We start from the raw sequence: 23,713 nt of genomic DNA, 5'->3' as shown, positions 1-23,713 counted from the left end.
AAGGTTTACTGAACTTTTTATGATTTCCAATGAATATGCAAATACATTCAAGCCTTCTCAAATAAATATGGCTCTCAAATGCAGTAATTTTTCTTTTTTTTTGTACAAGAGAATGAAATTCTGATCTACCTATATACAAACAGAACATAATTACAAGAAGAATATCTAAGTCAGATTTCTTAATTTTTATTAAATTCAAAAACTGCAGAAAAAAAAAATCACAAGATTCTAGGTACATATAAAAACAAATCAGCTAAAATAGAATTGTTGTCAAGTTAAAACTCACTTTTCCATAATTCTTCCTTCCATGCTATTGCCCACAGTATCATCAGAAATCCTACAAGTGCTTTAGAAATTGATTTTATCTTATCAATATGATAGTAAACCATAAGTTTACTACCTAAAAAAGCAAACTGTTTAGGCACAAGGTGGCAGAAGACATAAGCACAAATATCAACCATGCTTCCTTAATCTGTAAATTGAAATCAAAATGTGCTAAGACTGGCATGGTATTGTATTCAGAATATCAGAGCTTGCTTACTGAAATAAGGAATTAAAAAAATATCTTTTTAAAACGTCTGCAGTTCTTTGCATCTTTTTTCCTTCCACAAAGCAGAGAAACTGCTGCTTAATCAGTGGTACAACTTACTGTTAAGTGTCAGTGTTTCAGCTAGAGTGGCAAAAGTGACAAAATGGGTTCCAGCACCAGAGAATGAGAAGTAGAAAAAGCTGTAGTGTGAAAAAGACTGGTTAATATTTGTGTTGCCAGTGTCATCAATAGCTTTGCAACCACCTGCTAAGGTAACATGACAAGCAGTCACATGCTGTTTGGAGGTATCAGCTGGGCTAGGTCATCCCAAGACAGCAAGCATCAAGGTGAGCAATTAATGTTTGCTGCTCTTCTAACAAGGTCTAGAGGAACTGTCAAACAGAAAGTTAAATAATAAGGAAATTAATACAGAAGCAGTTGTTCCATACCCTAGATTTTACCTTTTACCCATGACTTGATATACTTGCCATTCTAATAACAGGTGCAGTTCCACTGTCATTCATAAATACAAAATTTTATTTGCACTTCATTAGTTTAGAAAGACCACAATGCTTTTCAATACCACAAACATTCAGGACACACCAAGTTATTCAAATATGTAACTACCGATTTACCACAGCTAAACTAAACAGTGCATTTTAATAAAAGATATACCAAAGATATAATTCACAAATTCATTATCAGACAAAAATCTAACACAGTATTTGCTTGATGGGAATAATTTCTACTATTAGGAAAGAAAAACCTCTTTTACCTTAATTTCCCCTCCCCCCAACCCTAGAGATGTCCAGACAAATACACATATATATTCCTTAACACAGGAAAATCTTTTTGTTTTTTTTTTAAAGAATTTGTCTAGGACAGCAGCATTGCTTTTTATACCTTCTTATAGAGTTTTGAATATAATCTTCATTCTTTTATTGAAACTTATTGATTCTTGCAATTAAGTTTATGCTTATGCAGAAAATAGATGCAATTTCAGCGCAATCAAATTTGCACCAGATGTGACGTCTTAGTACAAAAAGGATGGGTTCAGCATTAAACAAAATAAATAAGGCTGCCAAAAATTAAACTTAGCTTTTCAACAAATCCAGTCAGCAGAGGATGCTACAGCCCAAAATGTTTTCACTACATTAAAATGAAACATAATGCTGATTATGGAAGCTTTGTACATAAAGTCCTCTGTTTAAAAAAAAATTGTCTTTAAAATAGTCAGCAAAGCACCATATACTTATCTTCATACCAGAAGAGCTTCTGCCTGCCTGTTTATAATAACAAGAACTATTACAACATTTATGTCAAGAATAGGTATAGATTTAACTTCTCCTTTTTCCTCGACTGGAAGTGTGGTAAATCTCAACCAACTGTACAGTATTTATAACACTGGGGCAATGAATGAAACATCATTGTGAGGGTCAAGGGCAATAATTAAATGTTATATAGTTGAATCCTACAAAGGATTGCATATTTGCATATTTACAAGTTAGTGTGTAGCTCTGACTCGAATAACAAAGTGCAACAAGAAACTGCCAAATGATTGTAGTGCAGAGTAGTACAGATACTTTCTTTATCCTCCCACTCCTATTTTTCCACTCTGTATGGAGTAACAAGTCAACAGCAACGGACATGTGGCCTTGGAGGAGGCAGTTCTGGTGGGATTTCTGGCTCTGGCTGCAGGGACAGGATACTGTTGGACAACTCATTTCTTATAACATCCAGTGGCATCTTAAAGAAAAGAAAACATCGCCTGTAAACAATCATCTGCACAGAACTCAGCATAATTAGATAGTTTCAAGAGGTCACTATCAGCCAAAGCCTCCACACCTAAGGATTTTCAGATCTTATTAATTATCGATCTACATTCAAGCAAGTTGTGCTAACAATGTATTTTCCAATGAAGTCGGGAAACGCTGTCAAAATAAGCCTCACTTTCAAAACGTGACAAAATACAAAAGAACTGCCTGCAAACAAAAGCAGGCAAGTGTATAGTCAGCTGCTGATATGAAGTTATAAGAAACAGGAATCAGCAAATAGAAGCAGATGTCTACCAAGCTAGACAGCAATTCACTGATGCAGGCAGTAGGCTGCAAACTACATCATGCCCCCTACATATCAACTTCACCTGACTGCGTGCACTTACCCCTCCATGTCCTCCTGACAAACACAATCAGAGATTCAGTATTAAGCATGAGCCACTTATGTGGGCAGAAACTATCACCTCAATATTTTACCTTTTTCAGAATGTCATCAACAAGCTTTAGAAATATTTCATCCACATTAAAATTGTCCTTGGCACTTGCTTCGCAGAACCGCATCCCAGTTATTTGCTGTGCAAACTGATGGAAGAAAAAGTAAAATAACTACAAAAACAACAAATATACATTCCTCATTAAATCTTTAATAAGCTTCCCTGAAATCTGTGACTGATCTCTTATGCAATTAATTACCCTGAATCTCTAAGGTACAGCAAACATTGTCAGATACAGCTAATTTTCACTTAGATTTGGTTTAATGGAGAAGCGTTCTGCACTTTTCTAGACCTAAGTTTGAAAAATTAATATCCTCAGTTGACAAGGATTACTCAGATTGCCAAGGAGTAGGAACTTTTCAGAAGAAAAATATTTGTATTTGTCCTGATCAAGAGGGTACATTCTCCTTTCATTTTCCTTACTACTTTTGTGATCAAGAAAAACACGAAAATCCAACAACCGTGAAAGCAAAGTTGAGTTAAAAAATCAAGCAGGACTCTTGCCAATCCTAAGGTAGTACTGAAAGGCCAATATCTGGAAGAAGGATCACAAACACGTCCTAAATGGACATCTCTCTATTTACGACTCAAGTCTTTACTGTATCTCTTTTCATAGTTTACATGCCAAAAAGAGGGATTCACTACACTACTGTGTACTGGGGGGTTGTATAAACAGAAGCAAGCAAACTATGAATTTTGACAAAACATTCCCATTCTCAGTATGCTCCTGAGGTCCAACAGTATGACTAAGAATAGCCAAGGACTCTCAACAGCAATGTCACAGCACTTTTGCTTCCATCTGTAACTTAGAATTTATTTATACCTGTTCTTACCTTCTCTCCCTGCTGTCGAGTAATCTCTCGATCAACTTCACAGTCCAGTTTATTTCCAACTAATAGAAGCTCTGCATCTTCTGAAGCATACTGCAAGTAAAACATTTTAATAAACTAAACCAAAAAAAAAAAATGAGGCTTCATACAATATTAAAAACAAAAAGTAAATTCCTTTACTGAATAATGAAACACATCTACACATTTTAACATGTTAATGTCCTTCCTAAACATTATTTTAAGAATTTTCAACTTAAATTTTTAAACATTATTTTAAAAACTTTATTAAGAACCAGTTGTTCCAGTTCACCTAGGAGTGAACAAAATGACTTATTTCACAGACCAAAATTTCTTCTTTCCCCAGTGCACAGGCAAATGCATAATGTTACAGATTTCCACTGTCACTTCTAACTAGTTCAGTCAAAGGAAACAGGAATGGACAATTATTTTGCAACAGAACACGTAAATGTTAAATTCGTGCTAACAGAATCCCAAGCAAACCAGCAGTTCCAGTTTAATAACCCTGTAATTATGCTGTTAAAAGCACACAATACTTAGTCCTTTTGAGAAAGAATTTATTCTTCCCCCCACCCCACCCCCCCAAAAAAAACAAAACAAAAAAAAAAAAAGCCACCAAAAACCCCCCAAAAAACTTAAGAGAGCCTACCTTATCAATCATTTTCATCCATTTTGGTAAATCATCAAATGTTTCCTTCTTGGTTATATCATACACCAAAATAATTCCCTTGGCACTTCTGTAATAAGCTGAGGTAATGCTGTTGAATCTCTCCTGACCTGCTGTGTCCCTAAGAAGCAGCAGCAAACATTGGCACACACGTTTCATGGATTCACAAAGTATACAATAACTTTGTTTCTATCTTAATAAAGACAGCCTCCCACACCTATTAGATACTTTACATTGAAAATTGAATGTCTGTGTGTATGTCAGGAAAAGAAAAAATGGAGCACTACTTTCAATTACAAAAGTTTTCATATCAGAACTACTTAGCCCATACTAACTTCACCAAGAAAGGCCACCAAATAGGTCTACATGTAGCTGAAAATGAAGCTGTTCAATGGAAATGTACCAGCAGATTAAGCTGGTTTTGTGGTGTATGGTTGTTTCTTTTTTAAACAGCCCTGAAAAAAAAAATAAAAGAAAAAGAAATGGATACATGCTTAGCAAACTAAAACAGCTGGACATCCAACAATAAAATGAGCAATACACTGATTATTATGATTCGAACTTTCAGAGTCTTTTTGGATCAACCACAGAAATTCAACTATGGTTTTTAAGACTAATGCAGAGGCTACTGGCAGAATTCACTTCTAAAGAAGTGATTCCTAAATTAAGTAAACAACCCCTATATAGAACAGCTTTTGAAAGTAGATTATTGCCTTTCACATTTACATCTACTAATCTGAGGTGGTCAAATAGCATTCCTATCCTCACGTTCAATGTTGCAGGCATTTCTATCACAGTGCATTTACACTGGAGATTACTTTCAAGCAATGTCAACTGTATGCCTATACTAGCTATAGCTGATATTCCAAAGCAGATAAGACAAAGCTATTTTTTACTGAGTCTTGTCATGGAAGATTTTTGGCAGTTATACTAATACAACAGCTGGTGTATACCCTAAGTCTTAAAATGTGACTGGTATCAAAAGCAAATATTAAGTTATATGGCACTTCGAAGTAAACCAAAAGATAAGTCAAAAGACTAAATAAAATTCAAAGTGCATGGGAAAAAATGTGTGCCCATGCATATGGACCCTAAAACTCAAAAGGAACTCTATTCAACAGTCACATTTTAGACAAAAAGGATAAGAATAAACTTGGGAATGAGATTAACAATGGATAACTGAAACACTTGTTACCAAAAAGCAAAAAAAATGTTATGTTCACAAAATGCCACATTGATTATCCTGAAGAATCCTTTTTAAGGTTTATGCACAACAAGTAGCAAAATAAACTACAACAAACCTATCGTGCTCTTCACAAAATCTTTAAGGATCTAAACTAAGCAGGCTTTAAAGTAAAGTACTTTCTCCTGAAATAGCCACAAACATACTTGATAGCAACAAATTTTTGGTAGGTGATTTCACAAAGTAAACACTGTCCCCTAGAAAAAGATGTGAGATCTCTATTTCATAACCTGTGGAAAAATACTAACACTTCACTAAGCCAGCAGCATCATGATATGGAACTTGGGGTAGGGAGGTGGAAGAAAACAAATTCCTACTGCATACATTTTTATTTTTATTCATATCCCATTCTCTACTCAAAACTTCAGAAGTGAATTTGCACAAACCCTTGGGACCCTACTGAAGATGAAACAGGTAGACTGTTTCAATGAGATCAAGCTCTAGAAGTATTTCAGACAGTTTTAGATGGTCAATTGGCCGCTTTCTTATCATGAATGAAATGTTTTTTTAATTAAAGCAATACAAGTTCTGGCAGCTGGAGTCACATATGTAAGTATTACTTAAAAGATGCAATTCATTTTCTCTTCCCTTACTTTTTTTTGGTGATGGTTTGGTTTTGTCAGAACCTTTGGAAATTCATTCCATGAAAAATTTAAGAATTCTAGTATGAACCGTTGATTTTCCACATATGGATAGCATTGCTTCTGTGCTTAGAACAGGCTTCTCAAAATTATAACCGTGTAGAGCGGCCTCTGCCGCCTGCTGCTGATCCAGCCTACCGACAAAGTGCATTAGGGATGGGATCTCTTTAGCTCTATCACTGCGCAGACACAACCAGATGGCAGTTGGCAGGGCATACCCCGTATATGGAAGAATGCATCAATTTGAGATGTGGTCTGACTGATGAAAACCACTGCTTTTTTTGCCAGTCAGTCTTCCCTCTTCTCTGTGCCCGTATCAGAGCAGAGAGAGGAGCCATTTCAGAGCTAACTGTGCCTACAGGTCGATGTTAAGGGGTTTTAGCAATTCCACCACAAAGGGGCCCCTTCTGAAGCACCAGATCACACAGTTCAAACGTTAGGAAAATACACAGGGGAAATAAACACACTAACATCCAACTATTCTCTCTAAAGAGACCAACGAACACATGAGGTACACTTATGTGTAAGCACTGGAGTCAACATTACACTCAGCCACTACAGCTTCTTCCGCCCCGCATTTCCCCAAGCCTGCTAAGTGCATTATCACCCAGTCTATCTGGCATTATCAACCTCTCCTCACCTCACAACAACCTCGGGTTCTTAAAATACCCTCAGGTCCTGCACTCCTCTTTGTGTAGATCATTCAAAAACCCCACTACATGTTCAATGAACAGATGGCCACCAATTGTCACCTGCCAGTCACTCTAACCATGGTGAATTATGGCTGACTTTCTCTGCCTTGCTTTGATAATCACAATGTCCACATGCTTTGTGTAACCAGTGCATCCCCTGCTGCAGGAAATTTAAATGAAACCAGACAACAGGTTTCTGATTGTAAGCATGATCTGATAATACCCATTTCCTTCAAAAACTGGAAGAAAATAAGCTGAATTCATGGCCTTTAATATTACAATAACAGTGTATTATACTTCAAGTAGTAAGGAGGAAATTGGAAAATGATCTCTAAAATCAGCAATAATCAGCAACCTCAAACTAGCTAAATAAGCTGCCACTGAGTATCTAGTTGATCTTACATAGCGAAACTTATCTTGCACGAGGAGCTATGATCTATTTTTATAAAAATGTGTGGCAAATTCTTCCAGCAGGAAGGAAAAAAAATAACAAGCCTAAAGTAGAGCTAATGTTAAAAGCATATCCATCAAAAAATGTCTTCCTTTCATGTGCTGTACTGGAGAAATTAAGTTTGTTACACTATTGTCAACGTATTACTCTCCCACAGTGGGAACACTTAAGTGAAGACAGCTCTTGGAAGGACCACTGGAAAGCTGTGAGAGGAGCATTATTTAACTGCACTAACAGTATGCAACTTCATGGATCTCGTATGCAATGCTAATGCTGCTAGTTCCTTATTTCTCTTGCAAGAATCAACATAAAACTATAAGGCAGTTCAACTTCATTCGAACTCCAGAAGTCCAAACAATTAACTACTACCTCATCAATGATTTTGCATCACTGAGAAAATACAACAGATGACTTCTTTTTTTAAATGCTAAAACAAGTTTCCTTTTACTGATTTTTCCAAGAACTTGCTTTAATGGAAAAAGTACTGCTATTTCCAAATGCTAATTATAAACATTCAGCCTATGTCTCCTTCACCAACTACAACCTGCAATTTCCTGCCTCATTAACAGAAACTAGACATCACTCTGAAAATACAGACAAACATTACACCAAACAAATGCAAATTAAAAAACACCACCACCACAACACAAATCCTTTATTCAGGTGTTGACTTGCTGTATTCTCAGACTGTATAATGCACATACAGACTCAAAACTGTCATTGGCTCTGAAGTTAAATTCATTTTTTATGAGTGGTAGAGTGAAGTGGCAATAGGGAGGAAATGTATTTTTAAACAGAAATAAAAAATTTAACAATTGAACATTTGCACTTGCTTTGTGCTTTTATGGTACTTGGAGACATTAAAAAAAAAATTAAGTCATTTTGGGATTAATTCTACTTGTTAAGCTGAGCTTTCCTTCCCATTAAAACAAAACAAAACAAAAAAATCAGTCATTTGCAATTTTTTATTACATGAAACAATTTATGTCAGAGGTACTAACATTTCAGAACTACATTCTGTTACATTTCAGGACAGGTAATGCTTTCCTTACATTACTCCCTGTCTCAATTTCCAGCACTACAGCCTATAGAAAACCTTGGGCTGGCAGCATCACAACTTTTAAAGAGAAAGCAGTTCAAACAACTTTCAGAAGCAAATCCCAGATTTTTTGCCAGGTGCCAGCAGCTTCTTTACCCAAGCAGGGCACCGGGCACAGCAGCAGGGCACCACTGCCTCCAGCAGCTGGGGACCTGCAGACTGGAAGCCTGACCTGGGTGCTTTTTACTTCAGCTAAATGCTGAGATTCTTCAAGTGACAGGGCACAGTCAGATCCCACTGTCCTCCTGATACATTTATGCTCCAAAGCAAGAAAGTGGGATTCCTATCATCTGGTCTGGCTCTGAGACAGCACTAAAGCAGAGATGCTCAGGTACACTCTGATCATCAGGCTAACCGCTCAGTTACTTTACCCACTGCATAACTGCAACAGACACTACAGAATATATGAGCTTGTTTCAGCCAAGAACTGCGACACAGAAGCTGACTTTCAGCCAAGAACTGCGACACAGAAGCTGACCTATTGCATCTACTACTGCCAGCTCAAGGGTCACTGCTACTGCGCTGGGGGGTGAGAGGGTGCGTGGGGAAAATAAATGCTACTGAGCATTCTCAGTGCTGCTCTACTGTGCCATCTTCCAAGGAGCAGAAGGTTGTTTCGTGACTAAAAGTCAAGGAAACAGATTGAAGGTAGCAGTGCTATCCTAACTACGGAAGCCTCTTTGATCCTCAAGCATACAATATCTCACCGCAAAAGCAATACGGAGAAAGTCTGATTTGTATGCTACTCTAATAACAGCAACCAGGTGAGAGATACTTTCAAAAGAAAACATCACTGACTGATACATTCAGTTCTCTGCTGTTTTTTCATAAATAGAATTGGCAGAGGTCTCTGGAAAACACTGCTGGCAGAGCAGTCAGCAAAGACAGAAGTCAAGTCTCCACTGAAAGCCCAGTCTGGTATTGAAAAAAACAGAAACAAATGAACAACCATTCTTGTTTGATTTCTGAAGTAGAATTACCAATGACTGAAAAAAAATAACCAAGCTCGGATGCTTCAAAATGCAACCTTAGCCATTTTCCGGAATCAAACATTTTAGAAATGATTTGTTCCTTTAATTGCTCATTTGTTCAAAATACAGGGTTTTGTAGTAATTACTGTGATCTCTGGAAGACCACCGGGAAGCATGAGGCAATCTTGTCTCAACACCTCCACACAGGTAGAAGTAGGATCAACCACATGACTTAAGTTGGCACTTTAAAACTTTAAGTGGTTGACTTTGTAAATTGCTTTCCTGTTTTCATCTAACAACTGAAGGTATGAAAAGAATAAATAGGCCCAACAACACATACAACAATGCTTCAAAATAAATGAGTGAAAGTGATGGTCATTTAATTGCTTTTCAAAAACTTTACAAGCATGCCATGACAGTTTTCAGTGTAATCCATAAGAACAGCATTTTAACAGCAGTTTTTGAAGAGAGAGTGACACTGGATAGCTGGATATTGTACTCCTTGTTGTTAACATATCTTCTTTATAATGTGTTTTATTCACCGTTTTAGCATGTCTTTGCATAGGATTATTGGTCACATTTTTTTAGCACTTATCAATTTTTAGTTTAAAAAGTTTCCTATGTCCTACGAGCATATTCTCAATATGTGGAAAATAATGGTTTAAGCATCTCTTTTCCAGCTAAACATCTCTTAAAAAGTATTTATTCAACATGAAAAAAGTTGATTGTCAAGCTCAGCATATTTCATAGCAAAATTTTAAGTTAGGCATACGGTAGCATCTCCTTATCAAAAAAACTTCTGTTACCTCTGTCAGCTTCAGCAGACCCTGGCTAGCAACTGCTGGCTCAACTGCCAGCCTTGTGGTCATAGGTTTCCAAGCAGGGACACATGATGGATGAAGACATGCCAATAACATTCAAGTGTTAGGTGACTGATGATACCAAAGATGATGTAGCAGTTAACTCAGAGGGAGGCAAGACAGACATATGGTGTGACAAACAGCTGATGGTGACCTGCCAAGAGGAGTTAGTAAGCTGAATTCACTGCACCCATGTAGTTAAGAATGAGAAATCACCAGATTATCCCAAAAGTGTCTCAGAGTTCAGAGCTCTTTCCCCCCTCTAGAGATTGTTAGCAGCTATATCAGCTTAACTACAATGCCAATTATGCACCAAGCACTGTTAATCAACCAAAGCTAAGCTTCTACATAGTAGTACGTAAGATTAATGCATATTAACATAGCTGGTTTATTCTCTCAAAACAATGTTTATGTATTAGACAAGTCTGCAAAACAAAGGAGCACATAAACTCAATAAGTCCTAAACAATTCAAATTCTATCATTAGCATGGGGAATCGTTATGAGGAAACATGTATCCTACCCTAGAACAGAAAAGCTTAGCTTAGACATCAAGCTTTCTGCAGCAGAACATTATTTCTAGTTAATGTATACTGTCTTGGTTGTATGAGATCATTTTCTGTCTCAGTGCTGTTGTAGGGGGTATAATTTGCTTAGTCTTGAAAGCACTTCACTTTTAAGTAATTTACCACAGTGTCAAGAAAACAGCACAGTCTAATCAAGTTTCAGAAAATAGTTTAGGAAGTATTTTATGGCTGCCTTATAATTGCTTTTGTAGCAAGTCAGTTTAGAACAGTCCAGAATATAAAAATCTAACTATGTCTATTTAACATGGTCACTTTCTTTTGTTTGTTGAACTCCTATTTCTTGTATGGATGATTTCACACTTCCAGAAAAAAGTCCTTGAGATCTCTGTGATGCATTAATATTTCAGTAATTACACTCGTGCACTACTTCTAACCATCTATCTCCTCCTTTATCCTCATGAAAACCTAAGAGCTATTTGGTTTTGCTTAAGTCAGGTGGGAATGGAAGAGAGAAACAAAAGTCTAAGAGCTAAACCAGCTTATAACAGTTAATAGTATTAGACAAGCATATTGATTCATGCTATAACATAAAAATTAAAACATACTGCTGGTTGCACATTTGTTTTACTTACCAGATTTGTAATCTAATTTTCTTTCCTCTTAGCTCTACTGTTTTGATTTTAAAATCAACACCTATAAATAAAATACAGTAAACAGAAAAGTAGAAATAAGAAGCAAAAGTAATGAGGGTGTAAATTATTACTATCATTTTTGGATAGGTTGTTTTTTTTTTTTTTTTTTTTTTAATAAACTTTTAACAGGTTTGCAACAGGCAAGATCATCACACGGATTTGTCTACAGCTATATAGTTTGTGAGCCACCTGATTTGGTATCATCACAACATAAACTTTCCACTTTGTGCAATAGTTCCAGCAGCAGGTGAACCCAACACAACAGTAAAACAACAGGCACGGTTGGTTGTTTCTCCCTTATTCACATTGACTGTTAAGGACAAGCCTGCTCTACTTTCAAATGGCACAGCTGCCTCGGAGGCATGAAGCAAACCCCGTCCCTCCACACCAGTCTGTGAAGTGGAGCAGTACACAACTACACCCAAGCCAGATGCTCAGTGTTTGTAAGGTGCCAGAGTGGAAGTGCTGGAATTGCAGTTGGTTTATGCAGTTTGTCAGCACCATCATTCTTCATTCTGGCAAATGTTTATGAGCAAATTGCTTCAATTTTGAACAACTTTAAAAATTCCTTTTATACCCGTATAGTACTTTCAACCATCATCTCCAAATTTCAACCAGAATTTGAATGCAAGCTAAACAGCAAAGATAGACCCACGAAGACCTTGTTATACAAAAAGACTTCAAGTCCATGAAAATAATGCTGGCAATCAACACAGAGACACAGTATGGCCAAACAATATCTAGACACAAAAGAATACCACCTCAAACACAAAAATATTTTAGGGTACAAGTGTCTTAGGATGATATCACAGTACTCATAAACTGTACACTAAAATGAGCAGGTTAATGTTTGTATAAATCTTTTTGCTTCACTTCTTCCTTCTGAACACCATCCCTTCCGACAGTACTAAATCAAAAAGCAGGGAAATAAAAAGACAAGAGAACATCATTCAGACTGGCACACTTACACCCACACAGAAGTGCAGAAGCATGCTGTGTTGGAAAGACTTTTGCCTTTTCACATACAAGTGGATACCAAGGATAGATACAAAAGTGAACACAAAGAGAAGATTTACATTTCCTCTCACAACAACTAACCATTTCCCTAATGTCTGTCGTTGGTAAAAACCTTGCAACATTCTTAGAATCTATACCAGACTGTAGTTTCGATAGAAGGAACTGAATTTGCCCCTTACATCATCTGCATCAAAGTCTCATGGAACCAAAAGAACATTTCACACTGGAAATCTAGTCTAAATATGTGGAAGGATTATTGACCTTCACTCCCCTCGACAAAAATGCCTTCAAACCAACGGCTCACAGTTGTGCACTGCATAGTGATAAAAGTGCTGGTTATCACCACAACAATCCTGCTTCTCCAGGTCCCAGTCACACCTCAGCAGGGTTCATGGGCAATACAGCAACCAAAGCCACACACGTTGCAGTCTATAATTTTAACAGCAATTTTAAAGTATTCATACGCAAATTGAGAAAAAGTATAAGGATTATTAAAGTTTCAGAACATCTATTCATCTATTTAACAAATACCTTTAGCACTTTTGAAAAAACAGTATCTCTGTTGTTGGTGTAAAAGTCAAAGAAAGTGAAACGGGCATGCTACTGTTCCACTATCCAAAATGTGGGAAATAACAGTTCTTGTCATTGCTACGTCATTAATGTTTTAATGGTTGCTTTAAAACACCATCTGTATCTACTGCTAAATGCCTTTTCTCCAAATAATTACATTTGAAGTATAACATACACTTGCCTTAATGGTCATAACTTGTCTACAACACAATAGCAACTTTATTCACAAAGGAGATCATCAATATCAATATAGTTTCAAATCTCTGCCTTCCTTAGTTTCAATATAATTGTCCCACCACCTCAAGTTTCCAGTCCTACTACTGTATGAATACAACACGCTATATCATTCATTACTCATCTGAGAACTCAGGTTTTAAAAAAAAAAAAAAAAGAAAATCTACCTTGTCCCTCTCACTGAAATATTAATAGAATACATTATGTATGGTGCTGGCACAGGTGGCATGCTGGCTTTGGTTGACCACTGTGCTTGCAGAGGAGTTTGACCTGAGTATGAAGCCAGAGAGAATGCAGCTTCTGCTAAAGAAGTTGTCCTGCTGTCACACAAAAACAAGTCTATATCACCTCTGACCCAAAGCCGTGCATTGCAAACCACATGGGAATTTCATGCAAATTTCACCAAGTCCATTAGCAAAACCTTTTAGTTTTTAAGGAAGGGATTTACATACTGTCATCTCAGAAAACCAAGGAACAAAAAAGTAGGTGTGTTTTATTTTAAATACAAATAATGCACTACAGAGAAAATCCAATTGCTATAATACAGGAAATTTTCAGCTCAGGACTTCTTGTGAACACGAGGCAGACCATATGTTAATGAAATCAAGTGGAAAAATGCCTACAAATTTAAAAGGATTGTTTCAGAATAAATACTACGTCCCTATTATTCTTGGAATCGCAGAATCATTAAGGTTGGAAAAGACCACTAAGCCCATCCAGTTCAGCCATCAGCCATCCCCACCATACCCCCAAACCACGTCCTTCAGTGCCACATCCATATGGTTCTTCAACACCTCCAGGGTTGGTGACCCCCCCCCCCCCCCCCCCCCGGGGCAGCCGGTGCCACGGCCCACTGCTCCTTCGGACAGGATTTTTTTCCTAATATCCAACCTTCTTATTCCAAAGGCAAATTGCTCTGTTAATAATCTCAAAGTCACAGCCTGAAACATTTATTTGCTGTTATACTTTGCAATAAACTATGCAAAATAGTAAGTTTCGGAGAGGTGGATTGTTCTATAAAACACTTTGAATCACCTAACACTTCAATCAGATAGCTTGCCAGAGCTAAAAGATTGCTCAACCAATTTTTATAATTAGTAATGCTCTGCAAGCAACAACACAATTCCGAAAGTTTAGTGTCTGCCAACTGTGGAGGAAAAATACTGGCAACTGTTCTCTTGCAAACGAAGAAACAAATTCCAAAGCCTGTCAGGTTTCATTACTGTGTATCACCACTGACCAGTCAAAGGTTATACTTTGATTTTACATACAAATTAGTAAACCAACATTTCTTTTCCACTTCAATTTCAAACACCACCTTAAGAAAAAGTTCAATGAAATAAATAGCCTGACTAAAGTCAACAAACCAAGTTTTGCCATCCATATAATTTCTCCAGGTAGTAAAAACATGAGGAAAGCCTATCAAGAAGTCTCAGGAAGCAAATTAGGAAGCAAATGCTTCCAACTACCGCAGATAACAAATACTTGTTAGTCACACATGACAAGAGGTAGACAAGTGGATCTATCCATTCACGTAAACTGAGCATGAAGAGCAGTCTTATGTGTTCTTATAGCTATAGTTGCAGAACACTTGATTTGGACCAACTGCTGGAGTCTCCCATTCCAACTCTGAGTTTAACAAACGTGGGCATTTGTTCCATTTGTGTTCAGTCCTGCCAGAGGCTGCTGCAGTCTCGAAGCTGTGTGCTGTTCAGTGCTGTGCCTGAACACGATCCGTGACAGAAAGGCCTGGCGTAACACTCTACCAGCACAGCCATACAGCACATAGCCCAACGATGGCAGACAGTCCCTGCAAAGATGTCAACAACAGTTAATACGAACAAGCCACCCAGGCACCTTCTGTCCCTAATTACACGAACAGCATCCAGTACGTGGCTTTATTCATTCATAGTTCAATAAAACCGAGGAATCAATAATTGCTGTTGACAACTGCATTAAATCTGAACAACACACCTTATAAAAATAAAGGATTGTAAAAGGCTCTTTCCAATGGCAAACCAAGGCTGATTTTCACATGAAATAGTTTGCATTTAAACGACTACTATGATTTTATTGACAGCAAGTTATCAAAAGCACCCAGCAGAGCCAGCAGGTACATGTTTATGGTTACTCTCAAGTGTTGTGTCCTTTGCCAGGACACAGCAACAGGAGGGGAACCAGAAGGCTGGCCACCACCTTCCCTCCCTCCATGGTAATCTTACACATACCACTGGCAAGCCATGCATTCAGTTCTTCCACTATGACTACATTCAGGGCACATGTGAATCCTAGCAGCCTCCTCTGCCTGAATTAAAACTGCTCATTTTGGATGTCAGATTCTGCCACAATTGTTTTTTCTCTGGCACAGCCTTTCTCAGGAATCCTAACACAATCGCACACGTCTTTAAGAGTTAATTAAAAAAAAAGCACACAAACATAGATCCCAAACTCAACTTTGAGTTTATGATTTGGTATCTATGAAGCATTTTGAAATACCCTGATACAGCTTGCTCTACCACCAAACTGCAGGTAAGCCTGCTCCCCCACCCCTAGCTGGAGGGATGTTGAGCAAGGCATTAAGTACAGCAGCAATTATATGGCATGCTGAAGATAATATTATTAATTCAGTACTTCTATAAGTTCTACAAAGCACACTGCTTTTGTTGTGAAAGCGCGAGAGCTTTAGATTAAAAATATACTTCACGCAAACAAGAGCAGCTACTTCAACGTGTACTCAACTGAAACAATAGTTTTCCAGGAAAAATAAAGGGCTACTGGACTACAAGGCAATTAGAGAGGTTTGTTTCCTTTATTTTGAAGAAGTCTATGCAACAAACAGCTAAGCAAACTGTCTGCACTCCTTTCCAAAACAAACAGCCCTAAAAGAAAGGGAACAGGCACTCAAAATAGAAGTGCAGTAATGAAGTTCTAGATAAGGGCAAGTCAGCGTTAGCGACGTATCTTGTCACTGCACTAACCTGGAGGCTGTTCCAGACTGAAAACAAATCCAGTGCAAATGAAGTGTAGCCCAAAATAGGTTATAATATATAAATTACTTTTAACTACTGTTTGCAGGAAGAAATCTACTAAAGCATACATTGAAACACATACAGCTGTGTCTGTTTTCTTTCTGTAAAACAATTTGTCTAGAAATAAAATGCATTGGGAAGAAGCTTCTTACTCCTCATTCTGCATTACTGCTTTCAATTTTTTTCTCCCCTAAGTGGCAAAAAAAGGAAGTGGAAGCTGTTTTGTTCATAAGGAGTGACCTTAAGAGGCCAAGACTTCCCAATTACAAAGTTCAGGCAGGAGCTGGGAAAACAGATGCAAATAGAGCACACAGAACCCCTACAGCTAAAATCAATTCCAATAGATTGAATTTTCAGAGGCCTATTAGCTATTCCCAGCAAAGCAATGCAATCAGTGAAAAATAATCAGACTGTATTTGAAGAGACACAGTTTAAAAATTCAGAGTTTGCATACTAATTGATCATTAGAATGGACTTAAAATTCAAAAGCAGGGACCATTTGTTTACTTTGGACATCAACAGCATTATAGAGAAGTTTTCTTCCTTCCGCAACAGTTGATGACTGTGTTTCTAGAGGTAAGACCCAGCTCTGCTACCAGCTTGCACAGCATCTGCTATAAGACAGTCCTCATCTGTAACTAAATATTGATTGCAATACGGGAATTAATAGAAACCACAGTAATACAGAACTGCTGAAGTCAAGGAAAAGATGCACACTGGCTTTGCTATCAATCTCTACCATTTATCTGTGGGGAAAAAATATACAAAGAAGAGTACAGTACATGGGCATGGAGGTAGAATAAGGTTACCAAAGTTATTTGAAGGAAAAAGTAAAGCAGCTTTTAACTGAAGTTTCAAGACACACAGGTAATTTTAAGAACCACCAAAGTGGAAATACTTCTTTCAAACCTCACATTATACATGTAGAGATTAAAAAGAGATTTGGAAGCATTACGTGTTAGTCACCTATGAGCCAGTTTGGGGATTATTTTGGGGGCAGGTAAAGCACGTTGCTCACATGGCTCTGAAGTGTAATTCTAGAACAATTAACATGCAGAAACTTGAGACCGCTCGCCTAAAATAAAAGCACACACGTAACTCTGCTGGCAACTGTGCCACAGACCAAAGCAAAACAGACACACCGACATCAGAAAAAAAGAATTGGTTACGTATATGCAGTGGCTAAACTTCAAAGGTACAATTATATGAATTTTTAGAAAATCAACAGTGGTCTTTGAATGCCTGATGCACGCTTAAGAAAGTCTGAGTTACTCAGCATTTCCAAACAATGAAAATGGAGGAAGTTATTTCCTTGTAATTTTACCATCTGCGAGAATGAGAAGTCTTTCAGAGAGTTTCAGAGCGAAACCTCTAATCTATTTACAGAGCTGACTTCAAAGCATGGACCAAATTTTTGATAAACAGAACGAGGTGAAAGGCAGAATGGAATGAATAAGATACTCTGGGCCTTCTTGAAGACGAGGCATTTGCAACAATGCCTACTGAACTGACAAACACGGTGGGCTAGTGGTCTACAATGACCTGACCTGAAAGGAAAACTGAATGCCAAAGAAAATTAATGACAGAATCCTACTATTAAGAAGGCAGAAACTATTCCAAAATGAGACTGAACACAGCATTTTGATTCGAGTACCAAGTTTTTCATTCCGTGGATTAGAAGAAATAAATGGTAGAAGTGTTGCTACGTGTTGTTACATAGTTGCAGTCTTAACAAGTGGGAATATTAATCCTCCCTCCTGTTCAAGGGCAGCCAGGTGAACAAGCTTCATAGAGATTTAAGGTTTTTGCAATGAAGGGCACTCTATGGATTCTATTTTACAGTTCAGCTAAAAACACAAGCATTGTGCAAAGGGTACGTGTCATCAAATGAACGTCTAAGTGCACAACTTTCAGAAAGAAATATTGAAGTCCACAACTGAGAATCATATGCCCCCTATTTTTATTTTTTGCTTCTGACACTCTCAGCTGTTCACGGCCCAGACTGAGTTTGACAGCTGCATTCCACTCTCCTTACAAATGAAACTCCACATCTGACACCATTCAAGTGGGCTCTTCATGCTGTCTGTTGGTGTACTTGCATATATTCTCATGCGTGCACTGACAACACACTGTAAGATATTCGGATAGCTCTACTGTCTTGACAGAACCCAAATATTTCCCTCATTCTAGGCTAGCAGTTGGTTTATAAATGAGGAAAACAAAGTCAATTTCAAATTTACACATCTTCACAAGCTCTTGGCAATTCAAAAATAAAAAGTAAAAACAGCCCTCCCCAAAGCCCTGTTCCCAAACCCTGGCCATTTACAGCATCTCCCTACTACATTTTCCTATACTAAAACACAGATTTGTTACCTTATGAGGGCTCAAATAATTATGCATGGAAAATACTTGCTGACTACACCAAAGCTGTACAATATGCTTAGTTGACAAATACTGAGCCAACAGCTATTGATAGGTTCTTCCAGTTGTGGTCTCCAGTGTCAATTACAAGTGACAACAGTACTAATGGTAAAAGGCAGTCTCCAAAGAGCACAGGCTTCTGCTCAAAGCTGTGCTGCCTGAACTCATGGTTTCAGAACTGACAACAAACAATGCAAGTTCCTACATGCTCCCCAGTTATCTCAAGGTTTTGTGTAAGGTCAAACTGCTTTCTAGGCAAAGCTCAGCCTCCTGCTCTACACTGTACTTTCAAACTACTGCAGCACGGCATCACCAAAATATTTGTTAAGCTTTATTTGTGCTAATCTACAGTAGTCAAAAAGCCAATAAATAAAAATAAGTATGTATTAATATCTTGAACAAATGAAGACGAGGGCTATTTCTCACATAAATACCTAGTACTGTTGGCCGGAACTTCCTTCCTTCCTTCCTTTTTTTTTTTTTTATGTGCAGCAAAGATTTCTCAGTCTGAGTACAGAGCCGATTTTGAGTATAAAGCCAACAGAAGGCTGACTGCTACTTTTATTATGACATGGAAAAGCCAAAGATATTCACTTCTACCCTTTTCTCCTCTCCACCACAAATAAGTTTTTAGTGCCATCTTATGGAAGGCAAAACAAAACTTCACAGAAAAACTGAAATGAGTTACATTTGTCAGAAGGAGTGTAAGACAAATATAATTAGTATTATAGGAAAAGCTTATGGGAATGAAACCTAACATTTATATTGTTAGTCCAAAGACAATGAAGAAAGAGGTTGAATTGTGACAAGAAACCGAAACATTAATACATACATACATGTATATATCTACATATCACATATACATACTAAAAAAACCAGAAGTTGCCTTATTTAAAGTTGGTCTGATGAAGTTAAATCCAAAGTTTTCACTATTACTATTGCCTATTTGTTGGAAGTTAAGTACTTTACATGCATATTTTAGAAAGAATTAACAGGAAATGGACTACTTGGAAGAAAAAGCTATGGAGCTCTGTAAATCTAGTGAGCTCCCAACACAGGCCAACATTCCATTTCACAGTATATTAAAACAAAGGGAATCAACGCCAAAGAGCATTTGTGAAGCCAAAGGGATCTTTCCCCACAGCACATTTGCTTGCCCACAGGCTACAATTAGTCCAAAAGGGATCACAGCGCTCCCATCCTGATCCACAACAACACATCCCATTACAAACTCAGCTGAGTAGCTCCACCTATGATTTTCCTTGTAAATCAGGCCTGAAGGAGGCTTTGTCATTTGCTTCAAATGGTGGTGTAGTGTCCCAAGAACAGCTGGCCACGAGCCTGCAGACCCACCTCAGCTCTTGCACTATGGTAGGCAAGGCCTCTTTCCTGGGATGCCTTCATGATGGAAAAAGAGCTGCAGGATGGATGATACTGGGCCTCAGAAATCTTACATAGACCAGCACGAGCAGAGGAGCTCAGCTTGAGGTGGAGGAGCAGGAGAGGTGGCTGGCTGAGCAGTGAGTCAGTGCAGGGCTGCCTCTTTGGGTGAGCAGGAACCTCAGGTCCTGAGATGAAAAGCATGAAGGAAGCATAACGCTTCGCTGGCTAGGAAACAATGCTGAGCACATGAGTTTAGTAGATCTGTCACAGAAACAGCAGAAGGACTGGCAATGAACAGACTGAGATACGGATGGGACAGCAGCTGGACTACAGAGGCCTTTGAAAAATAAAGAGGACTCTTTATTATAATTTTTAAATGTTAATAACTATAATAACATCACTATGGAGATCTGGATGCACAGATTAATTTCTTCAGGAATAAGAACTACTTTTGGCATGATATGGCAGGAGGAAAAAGGAAAGCCAAGGACTCCTCCTCTCCTGACCACTTTAAAGCCTTCTCGCAACCACAGCAATGAATATTTGTGCACTACTTTTGGAAAGATCACTCTCATTCATTTGAAATACTTGTTTTGCTTTGTTAGGAGTCTGAAAAACACCCTAGCAACAGTTCTAATCCTGCTCTTCTGTGAAAAATACAGGTGTGTGGAGGCCACATACAGCATCACATTCAAAAAGCAATTTTTATTTTAAAATAAAATGTATATAAACGTTTGTTGACAAAATTAATTAACGATGCCAACATTACCCTCACATAAGAATTCTACCATCATGGAAAAGGAATTACCTTAACTACCTTGGATTTAACACCGGTGTAAATGAGTAATTTTATGTCACTGTAGCTACAGGGGGAACATTTCTGAAGAAAATGCCCATGTCCAAAGCAGTAATAAAAATAAGTTATAACCTAATAATAAGAACAAACATCCAAACCTAGCACATAAAACCATGAACAGCAAAATCTATTTCTCATGTGACACCAGTGTGCAAAAATCAGTAAATATTTGAGTGCGCTGAGTATTCCCAGTGTGATGTAAACAGCAGATTAAGGAGACACAATATTCTGTGCAACTTAATGCCCAAAATAAATACATCAAAAGAATTTTAGATCAACAGCACATCGTGTGCAGTTATGAATAATGTGCTGAAATCTGCCAAGCTATTTTTGAACACTTTCAAAGAACTTCAGTGTTTTGAGATGAGACAGAAGACACGTTGGTGTGCTTGTTAAATTCTGTAATAAAATCTGGCAATGTAGTATTTGTAAATTAACATTACAATGCTGAATATTTCTTAATTGAATCCACATCTCTCTGTTTATGTAGAAACACTCAGTGACATCCCAATAATAACCTAAACAGCAGCTGGGAACAGAAGTCAGCCAGGCTCTTGCAATAAGCTTTGGGCATGCAAAGTTTTGAACATTTGCAATTCTTCCACTGTGAGAGAAGACCTCTGAGCAGCCTGTACATTTCCATACAAGAGGTTAAGGTGCCATATGTTGTTCTGTTTGGCCTACACTTTCACAGGTTTATTATAAAAAGAAGGTAGAGGCTGCCAGTATCCAGATAAGATAATCATATGCATTCCCAGCTGCATCTCCCTAATATAAGCAGATATAGCAATTTTTAATTGTTGTTGTATTCTTATACCGTCTTTTCAAATTTAATTTCAAGGTATATTAGCTTCATATTGCTTCCTCTGAAATTGCATTAGTCACACTGTTTCAAATCATGTTTCAAAACACTCTTCACTTATAACTCTCAAAAAAAAAAAAATCACTTCAGAAAGCAGTTATGTGGGAAGAGTGTATTATTTGAACTGTGCAAACTCTGACCGCTGATCATTTTTGATTGCGGATTATTTTCCTTCTACATAACATGTAAATAGCAGAGGTGCAAGCTTTCAGTCACAACAGTGAGAAGATCTTTCACTTAGCAGCTGAAGGATCTGTGGGCATCTCAACAGCTATCAACTTCAGTCAGAAGACCTTGAAAGAATGCCATTACTGTCAAGTTTCTACATGTATTTTGGCACAAGCTGATTCCCCTATGCTGCTTTATGTTGGCATACTTCATACATCAAACATTACGTAATCCTCTGTCTAGCAGCATACCACCATTTATTTCCCGTCTTTTGTGAAATAAGGAAGCTTTCTGCTTCAGTCACTGCCTTGGTTATCTAGGAAATCAGTGTGCTTGCAAGGCACCAGACTGGAAGTCTGGACTGGGGCCTAGGGCACCTCCTCTTACTTCTCAGGATTCACATCAGGAAACTAACCCTAGCTAAAGGAGAGCAGCCCAGCCTGAAAGGAATGCTAAATGTAGGTCATCCCAAAGATGCATGAGTTCAAAGCAACCCAGTCACAGAGAATTTGTAAAGGGACATTTCACTGCCAATTCTACTTCTCTAGCTTACCATATGTGAAATCAAATTGGTCCATCTACAAAAGTCATCAGCATTTCTTCACTACAACAACATATCACTTCAGGATTATGTTTCTCACTTTTTGGAAGTAAAAAAAAAGTTAAGTTACCAACTTAAAAATATCAGCACTAACAGGATGCTCAGAGGAAAAGCCACAGCACTATCAGAGTGGGATTTTTAGAAGACCTGGGGAAAAAATAGGTATAAAAACTCACAAAACACCAACTAAAACAAACAATAGTAACTCTATTGTTCTGTCACAGAAGGATGGGCTTGGAGAATAGCGTCTTAGTTTCCAAAAGACAACATCACCCTTTTCCATCAGATGCTATAGGTTTCTTCACATTTCAAGCTACAACTTAGCTACACGCGCTCATTTTACAATGACACAGATTTAACAACCGCTTTGCTGCAGGACCGAAGCATTCAGAACAGGTCTGTAATAACGCACCAGCTCGTTTTTCTCCCCTTATGCATCCACACATCAAAGCACAGCAGGCATTAAGCCACCTCAAAGCACCGCTGACTAACCCATGAACAACATGCTGCTGTACAAAGCTGGGGAGCAGCCCCCCAGTTTGTCGAACAAGGAGCAAAACACGCTCAGGAGGTGCTCTTCACCAAACAAAACATCAGCTTCCTCACATGTAACACTGAGGAGGGTTTCCGGGCAGCAGGGATCTGGTGTTAGTCGGGCTGGGGTGTGGAGCAGCACTTGGAAGTCCCATCAGTGATGTTCAGCACACACCGCAGAATTCTTCAGCTCCTGGAATAATTCTGTACCACCTCAGGCTTCAGCACAACGACCTGTTTTACCAGCCACCCCTAACACTTTAAAAAATATCACAAAATCACAGGGGCTGGAAGGGACCTCTAGAGATCATCGAGTCCAACCCCCCAACAAAAGAGACTCTCTACAGCAGGCTGCACAGGCAGGCGTCCAGGTGGGTCCTGAATATCTCCAGAGAAGGAGACTCCACAACCTCCCTGGGCAGCCTGTTCCAGTGCTCCGTCACCCTCACTGTGAAGAAGTTCCTTCGCATGTTGGTGCGGAACTTCCTACGCTCAAGTTTATGGCCGTTTCACTGTTTAAACACATAAGAACGAAAGAGGACACCAAAGCG

General features: G+C 38.2%; 1 protein-coding gene across 1 annotated transcript in view; it reads right to left on the bottom strand.

The window, feature by feature from the left end:
* Positions 1 to 1,048: 1,048 nt before the first annotated feature.
* The window catches only part of RAB12 (RAB12, member RAS oncogene family), a 23,293-nt gene continuing 628 nt past the window's right edge, over positions 1,049 to 23,713 (bottom strand). Inside the window, exons 2-6 of the mRNA XM_042839612.1 lie at positions 11,428 to 11,488; positions 4,296 to 4,434; positions 3,632 to 3,721; positions 2,782 to 2,886; positions 1,049 to 2,275 (exon numbers count right to left, since the gene is read on the bottom strand). Coding sequence (XP_042695546.1) covers positions 2,162 to 2,275; positions 2,782 to 2,886; positions 3,632 to 3,721; positions 4,296 to 4,434; positions 11,428 to 11,488 — 509 coding nt within the window. The 3' untranslated portion in view covers positions 1,049 to 2,161. The remainder of the gene's footprint in view (positions 2,276 to 2,781; positions 2,887 to 3,631; positions 3,722 to 4,295; positions 4,435 to 11,427; positions 11,489 to 23,713) is intronic.

The sequence above is a fragment of the Centrocercus urophasianus genome, unplaced genomic scaffold, assembly GCF_019232065.1.
Source record: "Centrocercus urophasianus isolate 14NV4802_14NV808 unplaced genomic scaffold, USGS_Curo_1.0 seq_11, whole genome shotgun sequence".
Taxonomy (NCBI): Eukaryota; Metazoa; Chordata; class Aves; order Galliformes; family Phasianidae; genus Centrocercus; species Centrocercus urophasianus.
This window is presented reverse-complemented; position numbering and strand designations above follow the sequence as displayed.